We start from the raw sequence: 18,405 nt of genomic DNA on the forward strand, positions 1-18,405 counted from the left end.
CTAGGAGATCTATTTAGACTAAGATTTTTTTTTTTTTTTTTTTTTTAAAACATCCCTGGGGAATATTTCTCTTCTACCATTAAAACTCCACATAAACTCTCTGAACACGAGATTCTAATCCTACATCTTATGGAGTAAAAGGAGTGCTCCACTCGCTCACTAGGACCTCCTGCACTACAGGTCCTAAAACCTTATCCAGCAGCTCTGCACTGAACCTGTTTATGGTCATTACTATCAGTTTCCACATTCTAGCTGTTTTTAAATGACTGTTTCCTAAATACATCAATATATAATTCCCTAAATATATCAGTATATTTTTAAACCAAAGAGCCTTTTATGAATGTGGAATTTCTGGACAATTTCTAGAAGCATCCTGGAACAACTGTCAAATATCATTTGTTTTTATTTATTTTTTCAATTGTTTATTTTAATTAAAATTAAGAAATAGTAAATGGTTTTACTTTAGGAAATGCTTTACAATAGGCAGTGTTAGTTGCACAAATTTGGTATTACTGTTCATGGCGGTATTGTTTACATGGAACAAATATTAACTGGGTCACATCTCCCACCTAAAATAAAAACTAGCAGTTTTGTTAACAGTCTGTACATCTTTATTCACAAGTTAAGAGAGCTCAGATCACAAACTTCCCAGCTGAGCTCATCTCTTGGGGACTGTGCCTTGCATCATGGCAGGAAGGATTTTACCCTACAGCTATACCCCTCACCTTGTTGTTGTCCTCGTAGAGCATGATAACAATCTGGGTCATGTAGTTCAGCTCTGAGATAGCACTCAAATAGTCCATGGCTCTCTTCCACTGCTGGTCTTTGTTCTCCTGATATATACACATAAACAGTCGCATGGAATAAGCAACAGCAGACACCTTGCAGCATTCAGTGAAATGGGTCTGAGAGGCATTGCCTCTCCACAATAACAACATTGTCAGGACAGAAACATCTTGCTTAACTTGCATGAAGAGAAATGACCTTGCAATGAGGGCAGGGTGCTTACAGTGAGGAGCAATTGCATAGAGGGACACTGCAGCTATCCATACAATTCACTTGCAGATCTGAGCACATCCAGCTGCAAGCCCCCTATGCCATGCCGATTGGGAAAAAAGCATAATCCACAGCAGGTTCCCCAACACAGTCATTCTCAAATGGTGGTCTACAGAGTAGAGTGTTTTAGAGAAATCACAAGAAAGCACAAGGGATGAACTGGAAAAAAGGGACTGAGTGAAGCTGTTTTTACTCAAGGCTGAAAGAAAAGGCTACAGAGCTATCCAGGACCCCTGGGTTCCACGAGGCAGGGCAACCTAATTGTTTCCCAGCATTGCTAGAGAATGACCATACCCAGAGTGCCGTACACACTGCTGTGGAACATTCCACCATCTAGATGGATATGAAACAAACCTCAGTGGTACAAATGAACCCAGATGCAGCCTAACATCCCTGTGCTGGCAATACAGAATCTTCTGATGCTGGAGTGGACAGTAACAGCAGCATCTTATTCAGTAAGCAAGTAATTAAGAGGTAGTTGCATGATCACAGCCTGCAGACAGTGAGCTTCCACAGACATCAGAAGTCATGCCTGCTAAACAAGCCCTAACTCTCATGGCATTTCAGAACACCGTATTTAAAAACTGGAAGGCAAACCAAAGGGTCTACTGAGGCATCTAAAGCAGAGCTTTTCTCAGGGCCTGCATGACAATTCCATCAGGAAGCAGGTTCCGAGAGCAGACTTTTTGCCTAGTGAAGAGCTTGGATTGGAAAAGTCATAGTCCCTTAAACTGGGCCATCTGTCTCTGTTGGTGAGCGCTCACTCTCTATGCTTTTGCAACCCCAGCTCACTTCTGAAAGCAAACTGACTTTTTTGACTTAGAATTGACAGAAGTCACTAAATAACAGAGCCAAGCCCTTTAAATAAATGGTTGAAGGAGGTAGGAAGAGAGAAATTCCCTCAGTCTCTACTACTTTACACTGGTATCTTTCTACAGAGAAATGACCTGGACTCCTCCAAAATCAGCAGGGCAGCTCTTGGAGAAAACATGCCTCCATACAAGCAAGGCACGCAGTGTCAGGAATGAGGAAGAACTATCCTCTTACATGCCAGAAAGGCAGTAAGCTGCAGCATGCAAACACAGCAGAGATGGAGTTTGGCCGGAGGCCACTGATATGAGTCATTAGCAGGAGAGCTGGCTAGAGGGGCAACCTACAGACACACACTGTCCATCCTGGAAAGGGCCACTGAAAAAAAAAAAAGGAAGGAGGCTTACTCTGGGAGCACTGTTGGGACACTTACATCCAGGAGCCCTCCATAGCGGAAGATACTGAGCAGAGAGTGCACATGGCTCTCACTGGTGAAGTAGAGCCGTGTCCGAACATGGCGACCCGGTGACAAAACTCCTCTTGAGTACCTAAACCAAAACCAGCCCCATGTTACTCTCAATCCATCACTGAATTATCATCTATCATACAGCAGCATCTCTGCATGCTTAACAGAACTAGATAATCACACACCAGTAACTATCAAAGAGCAGTAGGAACAGAACAAACTGAGTGAGCACTAGGCACAGAAGCAGTCAGTTCTGTGGTATCCACATGGTGGGGCAGAGGTAGCCTCATCACACTAGCATCTGCTTCTCCTTGCAGAGACAGGAACGAGTGCACCACCATCCAGTTTCAATGGGTTTAAACTTCTGTGTCAGGTTGGCTCTCACTCAGCAGCCTCGACATGCCCTTCCCACTTCTTTTCCAGCTCTAGGAGCACCAACATGCCTTCCTTTTGGTATGTCCCTCAGTATATGTTTAGTGTCTCCTCCCATACCAGTACAGTCTTCTGGCACGGTTCCCACACACACTGTTCCAAAGCCTGCCCTCCCCCCGCCTCCAGCAGCAGCATGCAACATGATCCTTACAAGGGATGCAGTTTGTTGACAGACTCATCCTCATGGGTTCTCTGCAGGTCCAACTGGATCTTTTTAATGAGAGGAAGACAAAAGCCAATAGCAATTTCCAGCTTCTCCTCCTTATTAATCCCATACTCCTGCAGAAACAAAACAATAGATATCCTTGAGCCTTGGTTCTTTGCCACATCTTCAAATAAAATAAGGCTGTTTGCCTGCACCCAGGCTTTCGAGAGCCTCTGCATATTCGCAGTGACATGACAGTAGTGACTGCAGACTTTCAGTCCTGTCCACAGGCATCACTACAATTATGCAAGGCCAAAATGGGAAGTGCCACTCAGCGCCTTTTTCTAATTGTTTCACACATTGAGGAGGATAACAGAGGACAGGAACACTTTCAAGAAGTGTCTAGACATAGCTGTCAGTAGAGTTCCAACACTTGTGAGGTGCAAATGCCGTCAGGGAACATTCTCTCATGACAAACACTTAGATCCAGATCTGGCACATGCATTAGCACAGTACCTACTATTTGCAAAGAAAAAACTTGAAATGGCCAAACTGCATCTCAGCCAGAAGAGCATGAAAATGCTTAGAAGCCCATCTTTGCCCCTAAGTGCAATTGGACCCTGCTGGTAAGAGCTCTTGTCCCATGCATATGAAGCATTTATGCCAGAAGTGGGACAGAACAATATGAATATAGAAATTTACTGCATGTAGTCATCCTTTTCTCTACCCTTTCCGCGTGCATAAGCTTGGTGAGAAGCCAATTTTGCAAGCTGAACAAGTTCTAGTTTAACAAGGACATTAGATCTGCTAGAACAAGCCTTCACTCTAAAGAAGAAATCTTTCTTCCCATATACAATCTTGTATGAAGAAAATGTTGCTATAGTGCACAGATTCAGCTTGAATGTGTCCTGTAATGCACTATGATGAACATGGAAAAGCTGTTGCATCACCTGTTCATTACCCTGAAGCTGTCAGATTCCTCATCTAGGAAACAGAACATCTTAAGCCCAGAGTCACCGCAATTCACCTGAACTAGCCTTCCATCACGAGGACTTGATCCCTGATCTCAACCCCAGATCTTCCCTTTTGGAGTGGATGTCATAAATGGTTTTGCCCCATACAAACAAGTAGAGATATCTAAGAAATATCTGCAGTGCACTGCCTTGAGAGTTAACGTGCATGAAACTCAAGAGAAAACAGACAGGGAAAGAGTCAGAAATTGGCAGCACAGTCATCATTACCCAGTCAGGCAGGACAGGCTCTACCTGGGGTATGATCACATCTGCCAGGGCTTTGGAGAGTTTGAAAAGCTCTGCTGTGCCTTCCAGTTTCAGGGCACAGTTGTGTTGTACATCATACTTGATGCAGTCATAGATATCAGGGATCTTGCTGATGTCATAACGCCCATTCTTCATGCGGAAATCTCTCTCCAGCTTACTCCAGCGTTGCAGCATCAGTTCTAAAGTCTCACTGTGGTACAGCTGCAGGTCTAAACAACAGCAAACACAAAATCACATTCACATCCTGACTATGTGTGTTCCAGCTGACCTGAGGGCTGCTACGACTGACTTCTAGCAAAGAAAGCCTCTGATTGCTATGCTGCCCACAGGAATCCCAGCTATGAGAAGCCACTGGACCTGCTGCACTGTGTTTTAACCTGCAGCCCTAAACTAATTCTGAAATATTTCAGAAAAGTGAAGCTGCTTGATTTTTGGCTGATGTCCACTATAAATTGTATGAGTGTCCCACAACTGCCTTTTTAAGGCTCTGCACTGTCATTAGGAAAGTTCTTAGAGGTCAACAAGATTGAAAAACTTACCATTTATAGCACTGAGTCCCACTCCAGGAAATGCTTGAACAAAGTCAGGTATAACCCTCCAGGCTACACTGATGCTGTCTACATTCACTTTAATCCTCATGATGCACTTATCAATTCCTTTACATTATAGTTCTCTTGAACACTAGTTGATAGGAGAATAGGAGCTTCTACATCAATAGCATGTACATAATTTCACTCTAGAATTTCATTGCAGAAGACATACATAAACCCTAGTGGTGTATGGGAGCTAAAAGGAAAGCGCCCATATAAGGAAAAGTGAATCTGTTCCAGACCCTTTCCAGCTCTGATGCTCACCTGCAGATTTAGGGTCTTCCAGACGTTTTTTTATCTGGGAGGTGAGATTCTCGATCAGGGCGAACACCTGGTTACAGACCTCTACTGGGTTCCGGATAAATGTCATGGAGTTGAGCAGAGAAGCGCTGCCAGTAGGTGCTAGCTGAGAGAAAATACCAGTACAGATCAGTTAATATCTTTGCAGACTGGCAGAACAAAATGTCTGCCTCTTTCAGCTGCCCTGCTTTCTGATTAGGCACAAAGTTGTGTTCCCAGTCAAGTGTAATAAGCTAGTTCTGGAGGTACTTAGGCATCTTCTTAGAACTGCCTCAGGACCAAAGTCAGAAATGGCAAACAACTACTCCTTCCAGATCAGATCTCCCTTCACCTACTAGACCCGCTCTTGCCTTGCTTGTAAACTGCTTCTCTGTGCTTGGGCCAAAGAGCCTCCCAAATGTTTTAAACAACTGTTTCAGGTGAAAAACGTTTCCTAATGGTAATAGGTTTCAGCCCTGTAATTAGATCTCAGTCTGTGAAAAATAGCGTTTTGGGGCCTTGTCAGAGAAGTAGCTATAGTGCCTTTTATTGGTTGCTACGCTGGATGTAGCCCATGCTCTCTATTCTGCCGTTATCAGACACTGATAGGATCACAAAAGAGTTTGTGCCCCCAAAATCTTCTAGAACGGATTTAGAATCTGGCAAAGATGTACTCTCCATCCACAGCAACTGAGATTGTTCCAAGAAGTATGCAGTAAACCACAAGAACTCACATCCCAACAAGACAGACCCCACAGGAGGTGAGGACAGAAAAGTCTCCCTGCTTTTCATCATCTGCATTAGTGATGAGTGGTTGCCAAGTGGGTCCAGGATAAGCAAAAACTATTGCATTTGGCTGTTGTGCTCACAGCCTCAGCTACAGCACTCACATATACAGGAGGTGCAGGAGGATTAGCAACTGTCAGGGCCAGAATCATCTCTCAAGTCATGAACCACAACATACAAGAATAGGAGCTCAAAGATTCATCAGCTTGAACATCTAAAAGGAAGATTATGACCACCTAGCTTCCCCACAGGCAAATCACAGGCCAAAGCTTCATACAGTGGTCCCAGAATCAAATCCAGAGAATTTAGCTAGACAACAGAAAAGATGGGGAATCATTCTTGGAAGACAAACAGGCATCTGAAGCATGTTCAGCAGGCCTCATATCAACACAGACCTCGATGAGATTAGATAGGGAAAGAAAAATGAGGCCATGTGAAATGTTGTCCCTTCCCCATTTCCCCAACTAGAGATTATCTGAGAAAGATACTTAGTTTGGATTCAAAGAGTCAAAGTTCACTCTATTCCGTATCAAGTCATTTCAACAGTTGGTCACACTTCCTTTTATAACCATGCTTCTTAAATCTGCTTCAAAAGTCAGTTTTTAACCTCTAAATGACATAGACTATCTGACCTAAGCAGCAAGCAACTTGCATCACTGTATATGGTTCCCATACCGGAATTGCCAGGTACTAGCAGCAGGGCTGCACTTGCACTGAGATGTTGAATAATCCAAATTCCTAGCTAGGGGAGGAGGGAAAAGGAGGGAATAAACCAGTGAGGGCTACCAAACAGCAGATTATCCCAGGATCACTTCCCATCTTGCAGAGAAGCAACTGGGAACCCATTTTCTCCCAGCTGTATGGGAGAAGCAATGTCTTCTTGTGCAGCTACTCAGCTGATTCCAGTGCTCTTTTCAGCATCACTGCCCTCCTGAATATAGTCTCCATTCTGTGTATTGGACCTGCACATACTTCATCCCTGTAGTTATGTGCAAGGGTGTACATAAAATGTCACTCGGCTGTGCCCAGTTTATTGCAGGACCCACTGTTTCGTAGAATGTCCTCTTATTTTCCTGACACTCCAGCAGTCTATGTTGGTTACTGTTTTCTGTTATACTACCGAAGAAACAGGTTCCTGTAGGGGCCTCATTAAAAATCCACATAGAACAAGGATTATTTATTACCATTTCTAACCCATATGAGAACATACTGAATAACGTTGGAGGAGCCAGTGCTTTCACAACAGCTTGGAGCTTTCTTCTAATATAGCCTACAGTGATTCTACACAGTGGAAATCTTCAAAACAAACTGTCAAATGCCAACCAATAGCATTATATTTATACTTACATTAATCAAACAGACTTGTCAAACCCATTTTCTATTAATATACTCATAAAAATAAAATGCACTTCTAAAGGGAGAGGAAGGTACCATGATCATTCTTGAAGGGAACAGGGGAGTAACAGAGGATCTCACTAGAAGGGCAGGGATTATTACCCTGCAAAAACCTTCCCTTTTCCCTAAGTTCTGTTTGTATCATATAATGTTGACCAGAACTGACCTCAGACTGACCAAACTACTGTTCACATACCAGCAGGTGGTTTTGCATCTTAAACCACTGGAGCAACACTATTCTCCTTCCAGACATAGAAAGAGCCAAGGTCATGTAGGTGCTTTACCTTTTCATAATCCTCTTCACAGAACCGAGCATCCTTCTGCATGATTTCATGCAGCCGTGCCTTCACTCTATGTTGACAGCTGCTAAGGGAATCACTGTCACTGTCCAGGAGACCATTCATATTGGCACTTTTCACCATTTGCACCAGAATGGGGGTCAGCTCTCCTTCCAGGGCCAGGAGACCCTAAAGCAGCACAGAACAGGATTTCAGCTACATGCAACCCAAGCAACAAATATTTCTGCAAGCTTCATGGCCAGCCTTCAGGCAACTTGAGTGAAATCTCAACTGCCCTTGAAAAGCAGCTTACAGCAAGAACACCCACAGTCAGAAGTGATTCTGGCATGCTCCTAGAACTACTCTAAGCCAAACATCAGGTCTGTCTACAGCAGCCCCAGATTTGTTTAGGCCATCGTTGAGTAGCCAACTTAGTTTGCTGGAAAACAGTGACACAGTAGAGGCTCTGAAGAACAGCTAGCAAGGCCACTAAAGGATTCCCCTTTGCTCAAGCTTTAACTGCAAACAAACCTCTTTCCTTCCCCCTTCCTCCACTGCACTGCAGACATTTCATTCCCTTTTTAAATCCAAAAGCCAGCAAATAACCCCTTTAGTTGAACTGTCACCAAAGAAATTCTTATTGTGTAAGAACTGCATACTCAGCAATATGAAATATGCTCTAACATCAAACACACAAGCAATACTCCATAAATAACTTACCTATCAGATTCCTATCCTGGGCATGATACCAAGGGCAACATATATATGGAGCTACACTGAACTTCCAGTACTGCTCCATGTACTTGCTATTAGCATACTGCCCCACCCTCCCACCACAGAGGAGAAAACTCTTAGGACAGTTCCTTCTTCATCACTGGAAATTTTCCTTTAAAACTGATATATTTTAAGCCTTCTGTAGCAGAACTAGCAGATGCCCAAAGGAGAGGAAGGACCTTTGCAAAAGCTGCTGCTGTCATCTGAACTCGTCCCTCATCAGAAGCATAGATCTTGAGATCATGACGGTAGGTGCTGTGCAGTCTAAGCAGGCCACATCCAGGGAAACCAGCATAATCACCTGGAACAGAAAACAGACTCAAACCCAGCCTTCTGACACCTGCAAAACTATCAGCTGAGTATACTGTAGAATCCCACTGCTTTAGAAAACAAACCTTTCCATAGTATCAAAGCTACATAGAGAATATATCACTTTCATAGCCAGCCTTTAGGCTGTTTCAGAAGAGATAGTTCTAGTTAATATATTAAGGTTGAAAATCTGATTCAGGTTTCGCTTAACTTGGGAAAGTTCATTTCTGAAAAAGAGTGCAAATTCACCAGTCAAGGTTTGATGCTACCCAAATTCTGCAGGAACCCTCTCCCAACAGTCAGTAACTAGTCTGCTAGCTTGAATGCCCCCGTGCAGAATAAAGCCACAGAAAAAAACTCCCTCCTTCTACTCATTCTCTGTGCAAAAGCAGGTACTGCTGCCATCAGGACTGCAGACACAGGCATTCAGTAGCGAGGAGTCTGGCTTCCAAAACATATCCAGTAGAGCTGCAGTTATCTTGTGGCATGAAATACTATTTTGTTTATGATGGCTGAGTTAACCACAGGATACAGAGCAGCAGTGGAAGAAGGCAACTCATGCAGCTTTGAGTCTGACCCTCCAGAGACAGAACACTGGTGACTAATTTGCTGCTGCCTGGGATCCCTTAATGAGTTTGCACAGTACCCAGCCATAGTGCACAGGCAGATGGGATAACTGCTCCCAGCACTGAGCTCATAACTCCAAGAAACATCCTACTAGACAGGAAGGGAGAACAGACAGAAGTCAGCTGTATGTCTGGACAAAGGGGCCACATACCAGCTACTACCCTGGAACTGTAACACAGCATCTCATTGCAAAGTAAGATCCCTCCCTCTCCATGAAGGACTGCCTGAGGCAGAAAACTCCAAATCCTTGATTCAGAGGGACTGAAGTTCACTTGTACATGCTCAGTCCTAGCCCTACTGTAAGCAAGAGCGCAGTAACTCAGTGCTCACCGGACATGGAACAGTGTGTTCAGAATTGGCATAGACAGTACCTCAGGATCCAGCCCAGCAGTAACTGCACCCCACTTGACCAGAGCTCTGCAGACAGGTCTCTTCCCTCAGGATTTGGCTCATTATACTGCAGTTTACTCCCAGGATTTTTCCCGGAATTCTCTCCCCTACACACTTTGTCTTCTGGTCTCCCCAGCCTCTTGTCCAAGTCAGTAGCTGATTCTCTCAGCTCCTGGCTTCAGAGATCCACAATAGCACCAGGCAGTTCCCAGCCCTTTTAACATTGTCAATGTTGCTGTCTTCAAAAATTGCACACAGGCCCTGACACGAAGATCCTCTAATCACTACTGCTACTTCCCCTTCAGTCTCTGTGCACTGAAAGTCTGCTCTACTTTCTGGCATTGCACAGTCAGCAACACTAGTTTTATCATCTCTTGGAAAGTTTATTCCCATATATGTGCTAAAAATGTGCTCTTTGAGATCAGAGGCATGTGACCTTAAAGCTGCCAGGACTCTGTAATGGGTTCCCTCTTAAAGAGCCTATGTCATGCCTGTACTGCTCACCAACACATTCACCGGATGAAGAGCAAAGAGTTATTACAGTTCCCCATTCTGGATGTATCATCACAACCTTGATATCTCCAGGTTCATTTGTCATTTGCTACTTATATTGCAAATGTAATACCATACATTTAGAGACTCCCTACACTAGAACAGCAGTAAGAAGATCCGCAGAAACAATATGAAACCCTAGAAAACAAAGCAGAAACTGCCAGCTATATTGTGTGCAGACACAGGTGGGGCCATTAGTCTCACAGCAAACATTCTTAAGAGTTGTTCTGAGTTCAGCAGTGATAATCACAGTCCAATCTCCTGTACCTGATAGGCTACCACATGTCACGCTGTCCCAGAGACTGTAGTGAATTATACTTGGCTAGAACACCTTCCATGAAAATATTAAACTCTTGTCTGAAGGCGAGAACAACAAAAAAGTCCACCATTTTCCTTCCTTCTTTGTAGCATTGGTCTATTACTTCACTGCTATACCAGATCAGTGGCTAGAAAGGCTTATCTCCAGGACATATGAAAACCTGGTAGCATTGGATTCCTCCCCTTTGCCACACCCTTATCCCTGAATCCTTCAGATTAAATAGCTCAATGTATTTTAAGCTATCACTAAAAGCCACCCTTCCCAGCCCTCAATTTTTGAGACTGTACTGCATCTTCTCCAATTCAATCTAAATTAATTGAATTAATTCTATTTCAAATTAATTAAATTAAATAATCATAGAAGTCAAAGATAAGCAGTATCCAGTACTGGTCTCATCAGACCAATACAGAAGTGTATTACTTATGATTCTTCTTTACTTGGGTGAAAAAAGCAATCTCTTAGTCTTTTTTATTCTTTGGGCTCTTGTTGATCTATGTGCGTGCTAGATGCTTTTCACAGTCAGTCACATAATCATGGCAGATAAAATATGGAGAAGTTCTCTCTATTCCCCTTTCTCAAGACAGAATTATCTGTGTTCAAGACAATTTCCACTGTTCTCTACATCTGACCTAAATTCCTTGTTAATCAATATATAACTTTTGCATTCGGCTGCATCAAAATGTCACTTTCTTAGATGGCTTCTCTTCTTCGAATGCTGGAACATTAATTGAAAGAATGCTATCGTGTTTCAAGACACACTAACGCTTAACCACAGCAGTGGACATTTCTAGCCAGCTTAGGGCTTTTTAGGTGCAAAGTCCACTTTAAGTATTTATCTTTATCGGTTCAGCTCAATAGAACAGAAACAGTAATGATTCCTGGGTCACACAGGCTGCACACAGTCCACAGAAAGTCTGAGCATCCCTGTACATGCTGGTGATTAGTCAACTTGGCTGGGCATTCTGGTGCAGTCATACAGGACCCAAGATGCATAAAAAAGTGCTTACCTTGGCCACCAGGGTACATACAGCGAAAGGCTCGCCCCAGTTCTTCTGCTTGGACCCTTCCTGCTGGTGTCAGTTCTCCACCCCATTTCAGCACCAGGAGAAGAGATGGGGAAGACTCTCTGCGAGCTTCTAGGAGGCAAACAGGCACTCACTATGGCAGGTCTCAAAACTAAGCTTCAGGGAGGTGAGGTGCATGTGTAGGGAAACCATCAGAGCACTTGCAGGGCATTCTCAACACTGGCTGACTCAAAATACACAGGAACCAAATCTGGCCTTTTCTGTGGCTTCAGCAAGTACCAAAATAAGAGTCTCTGCTGTTTGAAGCTATGAGAATTCCACCTGTATTTACAGGCTGACATTCATGAAGTCAGAAGTATAAACCTTGTGGTACCAACTAGAGTGTATTAGTACACTACATTGTGCATCTCTCCAGCCCTTCTTATGACAGCAGCAAAGACAAGACATGGGTCAATAATTCTGCTTTCATCTCCAGAGGCCTATATAGGTGGTATAGCTGCACACTCTTGAACATCAGGCTTTAACATCATGTCAGCAACATCAGGTTTCTTTACCTTCATCTTCACTTGCAGCTTTTGGATGTCCATGAGGCAGATAGGTCAACTGCACCTTACGGTTAATGCCAGAAAAATGTCCATACCTGTCACAAGGAGAGGGGGAAAAAAATAAACCCAAATTAATTCCACTCACCCCTTCCCAGAGCTCCCTAGGCAGCAAAAAAAAATACAGGCACTGACTTCCTCCAGGAACACCATTGTCAAGGGACATAAACATTAAACTACATAAACATCCACCTGTGAGCCAGCATGCAAAAAAGCCAAACCAAAAAAAAAAAAAAAAAAAAAGCCCAACCCCCCTCCTCCCCTGACAAAATTCAGGCTCATTTACTTGCCTGCTCTATTCAGCTGACATCATTGTGCACGTTCATATCCCAGAGGGGCTTTAACCAATCTTTGATAATTTCTATCTACATCTTTAACAAGTGAATTGATGAAGTTACAGTAAAAAATCTACCAGCCATATAAGCACAAATATACCTACACCTCTAATCAGAAGAGAGAGTAGGGGAAGGAATCATGGCAAAAATTCATCTTCTGTGCTCCACAGAAATGGCATGAACACAGACACTACCTGTGTATGCCACAGTGAACTATGGCTCTCTTGGAAACCCCCCTTTTGTTTCTAACATGCCAACACCACCATATTGTCTTTTCTTCTGGCTGTGTGAAACCTAAGGGGACACAAACATCTTTTCATGTTTCCCAAGGTGCCTTTTGTTAAACTTCTGGCACCAGAACAACCTCATGTAAAACCACATTTGTTCCAAATTTATCAAAACATTTCATATCTATGTGGCCCCCACAGGACTCCAGTTCCATTCCTGCAGCAATGGAAACTCAGCTTCATCTTGAGTTCTCCAGCTAAAAACAGACACCCGGAACAAGAATCACCATTTGTTTTGATGCCAGGGAGAAAAAGTTAGGAGCGTGGCACCTTTCATGTACAGCTGCTAAAAGGGGATGCAGGAGTCTGACCTCTGGGGAACCAGCTGGCCAATACATCAACAGCACAGCTTGCTTCTACATCACTTCCTTTTCCCGCATCTTCCTTGTTATCCCTTGCTGACCCACAACCCTGAGACAAACCCATGTTGCCCCAAGACATTAACTCTTACATCTCCAAGACGCTCTTCAGCTGTTCCAGTTTGGATTTCCTCTCCTCAATCTCACAGTCACTCTGTGTTCCCAGTTCCACCACAAGCTGCCGTGCAATGTCCAGCACTTCCTGTTGGAAAGCAGACACTGTCTCAAGTGCCCAGCAGATCTGGTTCAGACTCACCACCATACTCTTGCAAGGCCTCCAGAAGGCTCCACCCAGCATCAGGACCACATACACACTCATTAAAGACACATTATTTCATAAGACAGCTTGAGCAGAAAAAACTTTCACATTCCAGTCAGTTTCATCCTCACCCCATATTCCAACCCTGTTCAGAACCAAACGGATGCCTCAAACTCCCCCCACTTCACAGCTTGGAGTGTTCTCTCACCAGAGGCAACCACAACAGACAGGCTAGCTGCAGCAAGGCTGTCCCCATTCTACATTCTTTGTCTTAGCCAGGAGCAGTCTCCACTATGCTCTCATACTATTACCCTGCTGTGTACGCAGTGGGTAAAGAATGACACAGGGAGTGTTTGTGCAATGCTGCCCCTTTAAGGGTTTCCACCCTCCCAAAGAATTCCCTCGCACTGGGATCCATATTACCTGCATCTCCCACACAGTAATCCCAGAGAGGGCTCCCCTCACCTGTAGCTGCTCTGGTTTCTTCAGCTTCAACTTCCCTGTCTTGTAGCCATCATATTTCTCAAATAATTCAAAGAACCTGAACAGACAACAAAGAACCCTGATCCAGTTTCTGCTGTTCCAGTGCTACAAGGATGGTCATCCCTACATATGCATTCATGCCCTGTTCTTCAAGAAAAAACAGTAGGCCCACAGACTCTTCTCTATGCTTCAGAAATCCCCCCAGAACAAGTGTTTTCAGCCTCAGGTAAGAAAAGGAAGTAACCACTAGCTTCCCTTTGGTGAGGTACTTCACTTTACAGCACCTAGCAAACCTTCGCTCTTTCTTCCAGCACTCGCACAGAAGGTGCCAGGATCTGTATGGGAAAAGAAGGCTCCTTCCACAGAGCAGAAAGCATTTCCTGAATGGAACCATGGAAAAACACTGCCTCCCATGCAACTCAGCCCTTCTGCTCCATTTGTGGATTCAGCAGGTGGGCCCTCCTCATTTCCCAACAGTGCAGGGTCTTCTTGCCTTGGTTCTTACCGGGGATGCTTAACTTCCATCTTCATCTTTTGCTTTGGGGTTCGATCTCCATGCCGGATGACTGCAATAACACAGCGAAGTTCCATCCTGGGGAAAAACAAGATACACCTCTCAAATATATCCTTAAACTCCAGAATTACCACTAGAAAGTAGTTGTCGCTTCCCTCATCAATGACAGAAATCCTCCCAGCCTAAAACAGGCACCAGTGCTAAGGCTGCAAGAGCAGTCAAAGTAGTGCAGACACTACCAGGCTCATGAGCACCACAGCATTGTAATATGACATGCAAAAATCTAATCTATAGCAGATGGGAACCAGGCTAGGTGCTACGGAATCTATAGATACAGCATTTTAAATTGTACCAAACTTCTTCCAAGAAAGGCACAGTTTAACATGCCCAACTTTGTAATCCTCATAGCACCACTTGGAAGGACATAGGAAAAAAACAACTTGGTCCTGAAGAATCGTTATACAGTCAGGGTCCTGTCTGTGATCAACCAATAACAGCTGTATATAGAGAGATTCCGCAGCAATCAGCCACTTGCAGGAACCAGTAGTTAGGCTGGCTCATTTCAGAAGGGCTATATGACTTTGCTTTTTCAGATATTAAAATATCCATCCATATCTCTTACAAGATCCCAGACCAAATGGGGGTTGATTCTATCAGTTTCACTGTCACAAGATACAATAGAAGCCAGCAGCCCCATGAGTGTGCAGCATTTGCATTTGCCAGCTTTATCCAAATGATCCTATGTTACAGGAAGGATGAACACATGCTCTCAGTTTACCTCTTCTGTAGCACCTATTTTTTTCCCCACTTCATGCAAGCATGTTCAGGAGCACAGAGAAATCTTTGTCTTCATCTTTTAGCCTTCTGTGGCGAAAGACTAGTATGGCCAACAGTATCAAATGAAAGCCTTGCAAGTGTACATACAATGTGAATACTTCAGCTAACAGTTTTCCACCCATTTCATTGGCAGCTTAAAACCCATTTGCTATGAGCAGCTACCTACCGAACAGTGGTTCCAGTGAGCCAGGTAGAGTGATGCCTTAATCCCTTCCCTGTGCTGATCAAAAATTGAGGCCTCCTGAAAGCCACAAGCAGTTTCTGTAACTCTCTCAAAGAATGCTCTTCCGCATTCATCACTCCTACAACTCATTTACTATCTATTGCCCATTTCCTGAGCACAGCTGAGCCTTTCCATAGACATCTGTCTTCAGTGTCTCAACCAACACAGCTGCTGGAGAAAACAGTGTTGCTGGGTGATGCATGTCTCTTGGACATGGCTTGCACTTTGTCCCTCATGCAGCCATTAAAGGGATCCTTTTGAGAAGCTCACAAGTACTCACATGGTGCCCGAAGTTGTGGGGACAATGGGAATATCTTCTGCCTCTGTTGGGATGGACCAGGGAATATGAAACTGGGGAGCCAATTCACGCATGATTATGTTTCTGAAAGAAATCAGAACACAGAATTCACATGAAATGCCATTCTCTCAGTCCTCCTCCTCCTCCCCTGTGGTCCAGGTGAAAGGTTTGAGGAGAGCCACAGACAACTTCTCCTCATCTTCCTTACAGAGTCATCTAACACACCATGGGCTAGTTAAGGCACCCAAAAGAGACAGGCACTTGCATCACCAATACTGCAGCTGGGCTTAGCATCCAATAGTGTCCTGTAAGACACACCTAGCTATAGACAAAGACAGCTAAACCCAATGCAGGCAGGAACTCCGGGGGCAAAGAATAATTAATCCCTTCCTCCCAAAGCCAGGCCTTCCCCTGCTGAACAAGTGTCCCCATCTGAACCATGCGCAGACTTCTCCCACATATACTGGTCAGGACTCCAAATTCACTATGCTTTGCTACAGATTCCCTTACCCACTACCAAAACTTGAACTTTACATACCCAAGGATTTTGGCACAGTCATCGTAATACTTCATAGAGTTCTTCACAAAACTAAAGCCGTTCACATCACAAACAAATGAGTGGCCATTTGCTCGCAGGAGGTCAAACCCACATACAGTTTGCTGCATGAGGAAACAGAGGATTCATAGGCACACTGTGAAGAAGCACAGCAAGCAGGACAGTAGATGAGTAAGTTAAGCAGGGCTGAGAGGGCACTCTGTCACACAGACCCAGTCAGCATACACTGTCCAATTCAGCTCCACTGGTGTCTCCAAAGGCACAATTTCTAAAGTAGTTCTCCATTTCACACCTGTCTCAGTCTTGAAGTAGTTAGCAGTAACGGGCCCTTCAGAGGAGTCTTTACACCTTCACAGCTTTATCAAGGGCCCAATCCATGAACTCCTGTATTAAGCAAGTTAGTGCTACCTCAAAGAGCAATAAGGGTATAAGAAAGGAGCTCCTACCTCTCCTGCTCTTGCCTCTAAATTCAGCTATTATGATCCAGACTGAAGAAGTAGAGAAAATAAGTGGTGCATGCACAGACATCCACCAATGCATGGAAAAGGTTATAATGAAGAATAAACCCACAGCTGTACCAGAACAACTACATGGGATGCAGATTGCAGCAGGGCCAGGAACAAGTAGCCAAGGGCTGCTTCTGCTGACATTGCTGATGAAGCAGAACAGGTCCTGTAACTGTACCTAGACTCACATGCACATTCACTCCGCCTACCTATAAGTAAAACACAAATGCACACCAAAGCCATGTCAAGAAGAGAATGAAAAAGGCCAAGAAAAAGATGACCAGGCTATCTACACAAACATGAAACAGCAAAGGAGGGATCAGTGCAGATCAGTTAGACAGCAGCATGCTTAGGATCTGATATCAAATGCTCAGATGCAAGCTGGGCACCAGCCACCTGCCAGCACAGAAGGCATCTGCTGTAGGCCCTCTGGCCTTCCCAAGTCATCTCTGACCAGCAAACTGACAGGGCCAGCAGGATCAACTGCACCCAGCTGGCAGAGAGAGTTGGCACCAGGCATGGAACACAGTCACATCAGAGATACATAAGAGCAAAAGACTCAAGCTAATACAGGTGCCTGAGTCATGAAGCAGACATTCCAGGGAGTATTCTGCTTGCACAGGAGAGAAAACACACAAACCTTAAAGGCTACACAGACTTTCCTGGCAACTAGCTTCTCCATGGCAGTCAGCATGACTGGGTAACGGATTTCTTTCCCTTCACTGTCCCGTTCAACCTTCCCATCCAAAGCAGGGGATTTGCGAGCCTCTGCATGGGCGTAGTCTGGCCCAACAGTGTACACCTGAGAAGAGAAACAGTTACACCTGACATAATCCCTAGACTAACTGCAGGTTCCAGAAGGTATTTCTATTGCAGACGCACACAGAAAAAAAGATTAGATGCTCTCATACATTCTTCTTGTTAGGGTCTGCAGAATACTAGCTCCTCACTTTGTGATCCAAGCTGCACAATCAGCACCTCACAGGCTAAACACACACTCCAGAATCTGCTAAGGAGGACTGCCCAAACTTCAGCTACCCAGGTTTTCCTTACCTTTACATCAGTGCCATCTGTAGGCATGAACTCTTCATAAATGTATGAGCCTGTCTTCCTTACACTGCTCTCTGGGGAGTACACACTACTCCGGCTGCCAATCTGAAAGCATAGAATAAAAACCTCAGGGTAGATCATAGGTTTTCTTTCCTTAGATGGAAGAACAAACAGCATAAATTTCATCCCATACTTAAAGAACTAGCTGAACATCTCTCAGAACCCCCAGCTATTATAGCACAATAATTCACAAAGGACAGAAGAGACTGCAAAATGCAGACACTAAGTATGTCCTTTTCCAGGTTTTAAAGAGGAAAAAGTTATTATAGACCACTAGGTTGACTCCAATCACCAGAAGAATATGGAACAGAAATAGCGGGTAAAGACATAGAAGGTAAGGAGTCTAGCTAATAAGCAAATTATAACAAGTTATGACAAATCATAGTCAGATCAATTTAACTTCCTTTTAGGACAGTGCAACAGATCTTATAGACAGGAGCCAATGTCGTTTTCATTTTCAGTGAGACTTTGGATACAATCTCAAGTGACATGCCTATATGTAAAAGCTAAGGAAGCAATCATT

At 44.1% G+C, this 18,405-nt stretch overlaps 1 protein-coding gene across 4 annotated transcripts in view; it reads right to left on the bottom strand.

Annotated features, from left to right (window-relative positions):
- PPIP5K1 (diphosphoinositol pentakisphosphate kinase 1) overlaps nt 1-18,405 on the bottom strand; it is a 57,513-nt gene that overhangs the window by 28,146 nt on the left and 10,962 nt on the right. For 3 of the 4 annotated variants that reach the window (XM_067305200.1, XM_067305203.1, XM_067305201.1), the window contains 16 exons: nt 17,826-17,927; nt 17,413-17,574; nt 16,249-16,370; nt 15,693-15,794; nt 14,344-14,430; nt 13,821-13,896; nt 13,189-13,298; nt 12,068-12,153; nt 11,496-11,624; nt 8,471-8,592; nt 7,524-7,706; nt 5,044-5,185; nt 4,175-4,398; nt 2,916-3,043; nt 2,300-2,414; nt 726-833 (listed from right to left, as the gene is read on the bottom strand). In XM_067305200.1, the coding sequence (XP_067161301.1) occupies nt 726-833; nt 2,300-2,414; nt 2,916-3,043; nt 4,175-4,398; nt 5,044-5,185; nt 7,524-7,706; nt 8,471-8,592; nt 11,496-11,624; nt 12,068-12,153; nt 13,189-13,298; nt 13,821-13,896; nt 14,344-14,430; nt 15,693-15,794; nt 16,249-16,370; nt 17,413-17,574; nt 17,826-17,927 (1,998 nt within the window). The remainder of the gene's footprint in view (nt 1-725; nt 834-2,299; nt 2,415-2,915; nt 3,044-4,174; nt 4,399-5,043; nt 5,186-7,523; nt 7,707-8,470; nt 8,593-11,495; nt 11,625-12,067; nt 12,154-13,188; nt 13,299-13,820; nt 13,897-14,343; nt 14,431-15,692; nt 15,795-16,248; nt 16,371-17,412; nt 17,575-17,825; nt 17,928-18,405) is intronic. The other variant, XM_067305204.1, reaches the window with a different exon arrangement.

This window comes from Apteryx mantelli, chromosome 15 (genome assembly GCF_036417845.1).
Source record: "Apteryx mantelli isolate bAptMan1 chromosome 15, bAptMan1.hap1, whole genome shotgun sequence".
Classification (NCBI taxonomy): Eukaryota; Metazoa; Chordata; class Aves; order Apterygiformes; family Apterygidae; genus Apteryx; species Apteryx mantelli.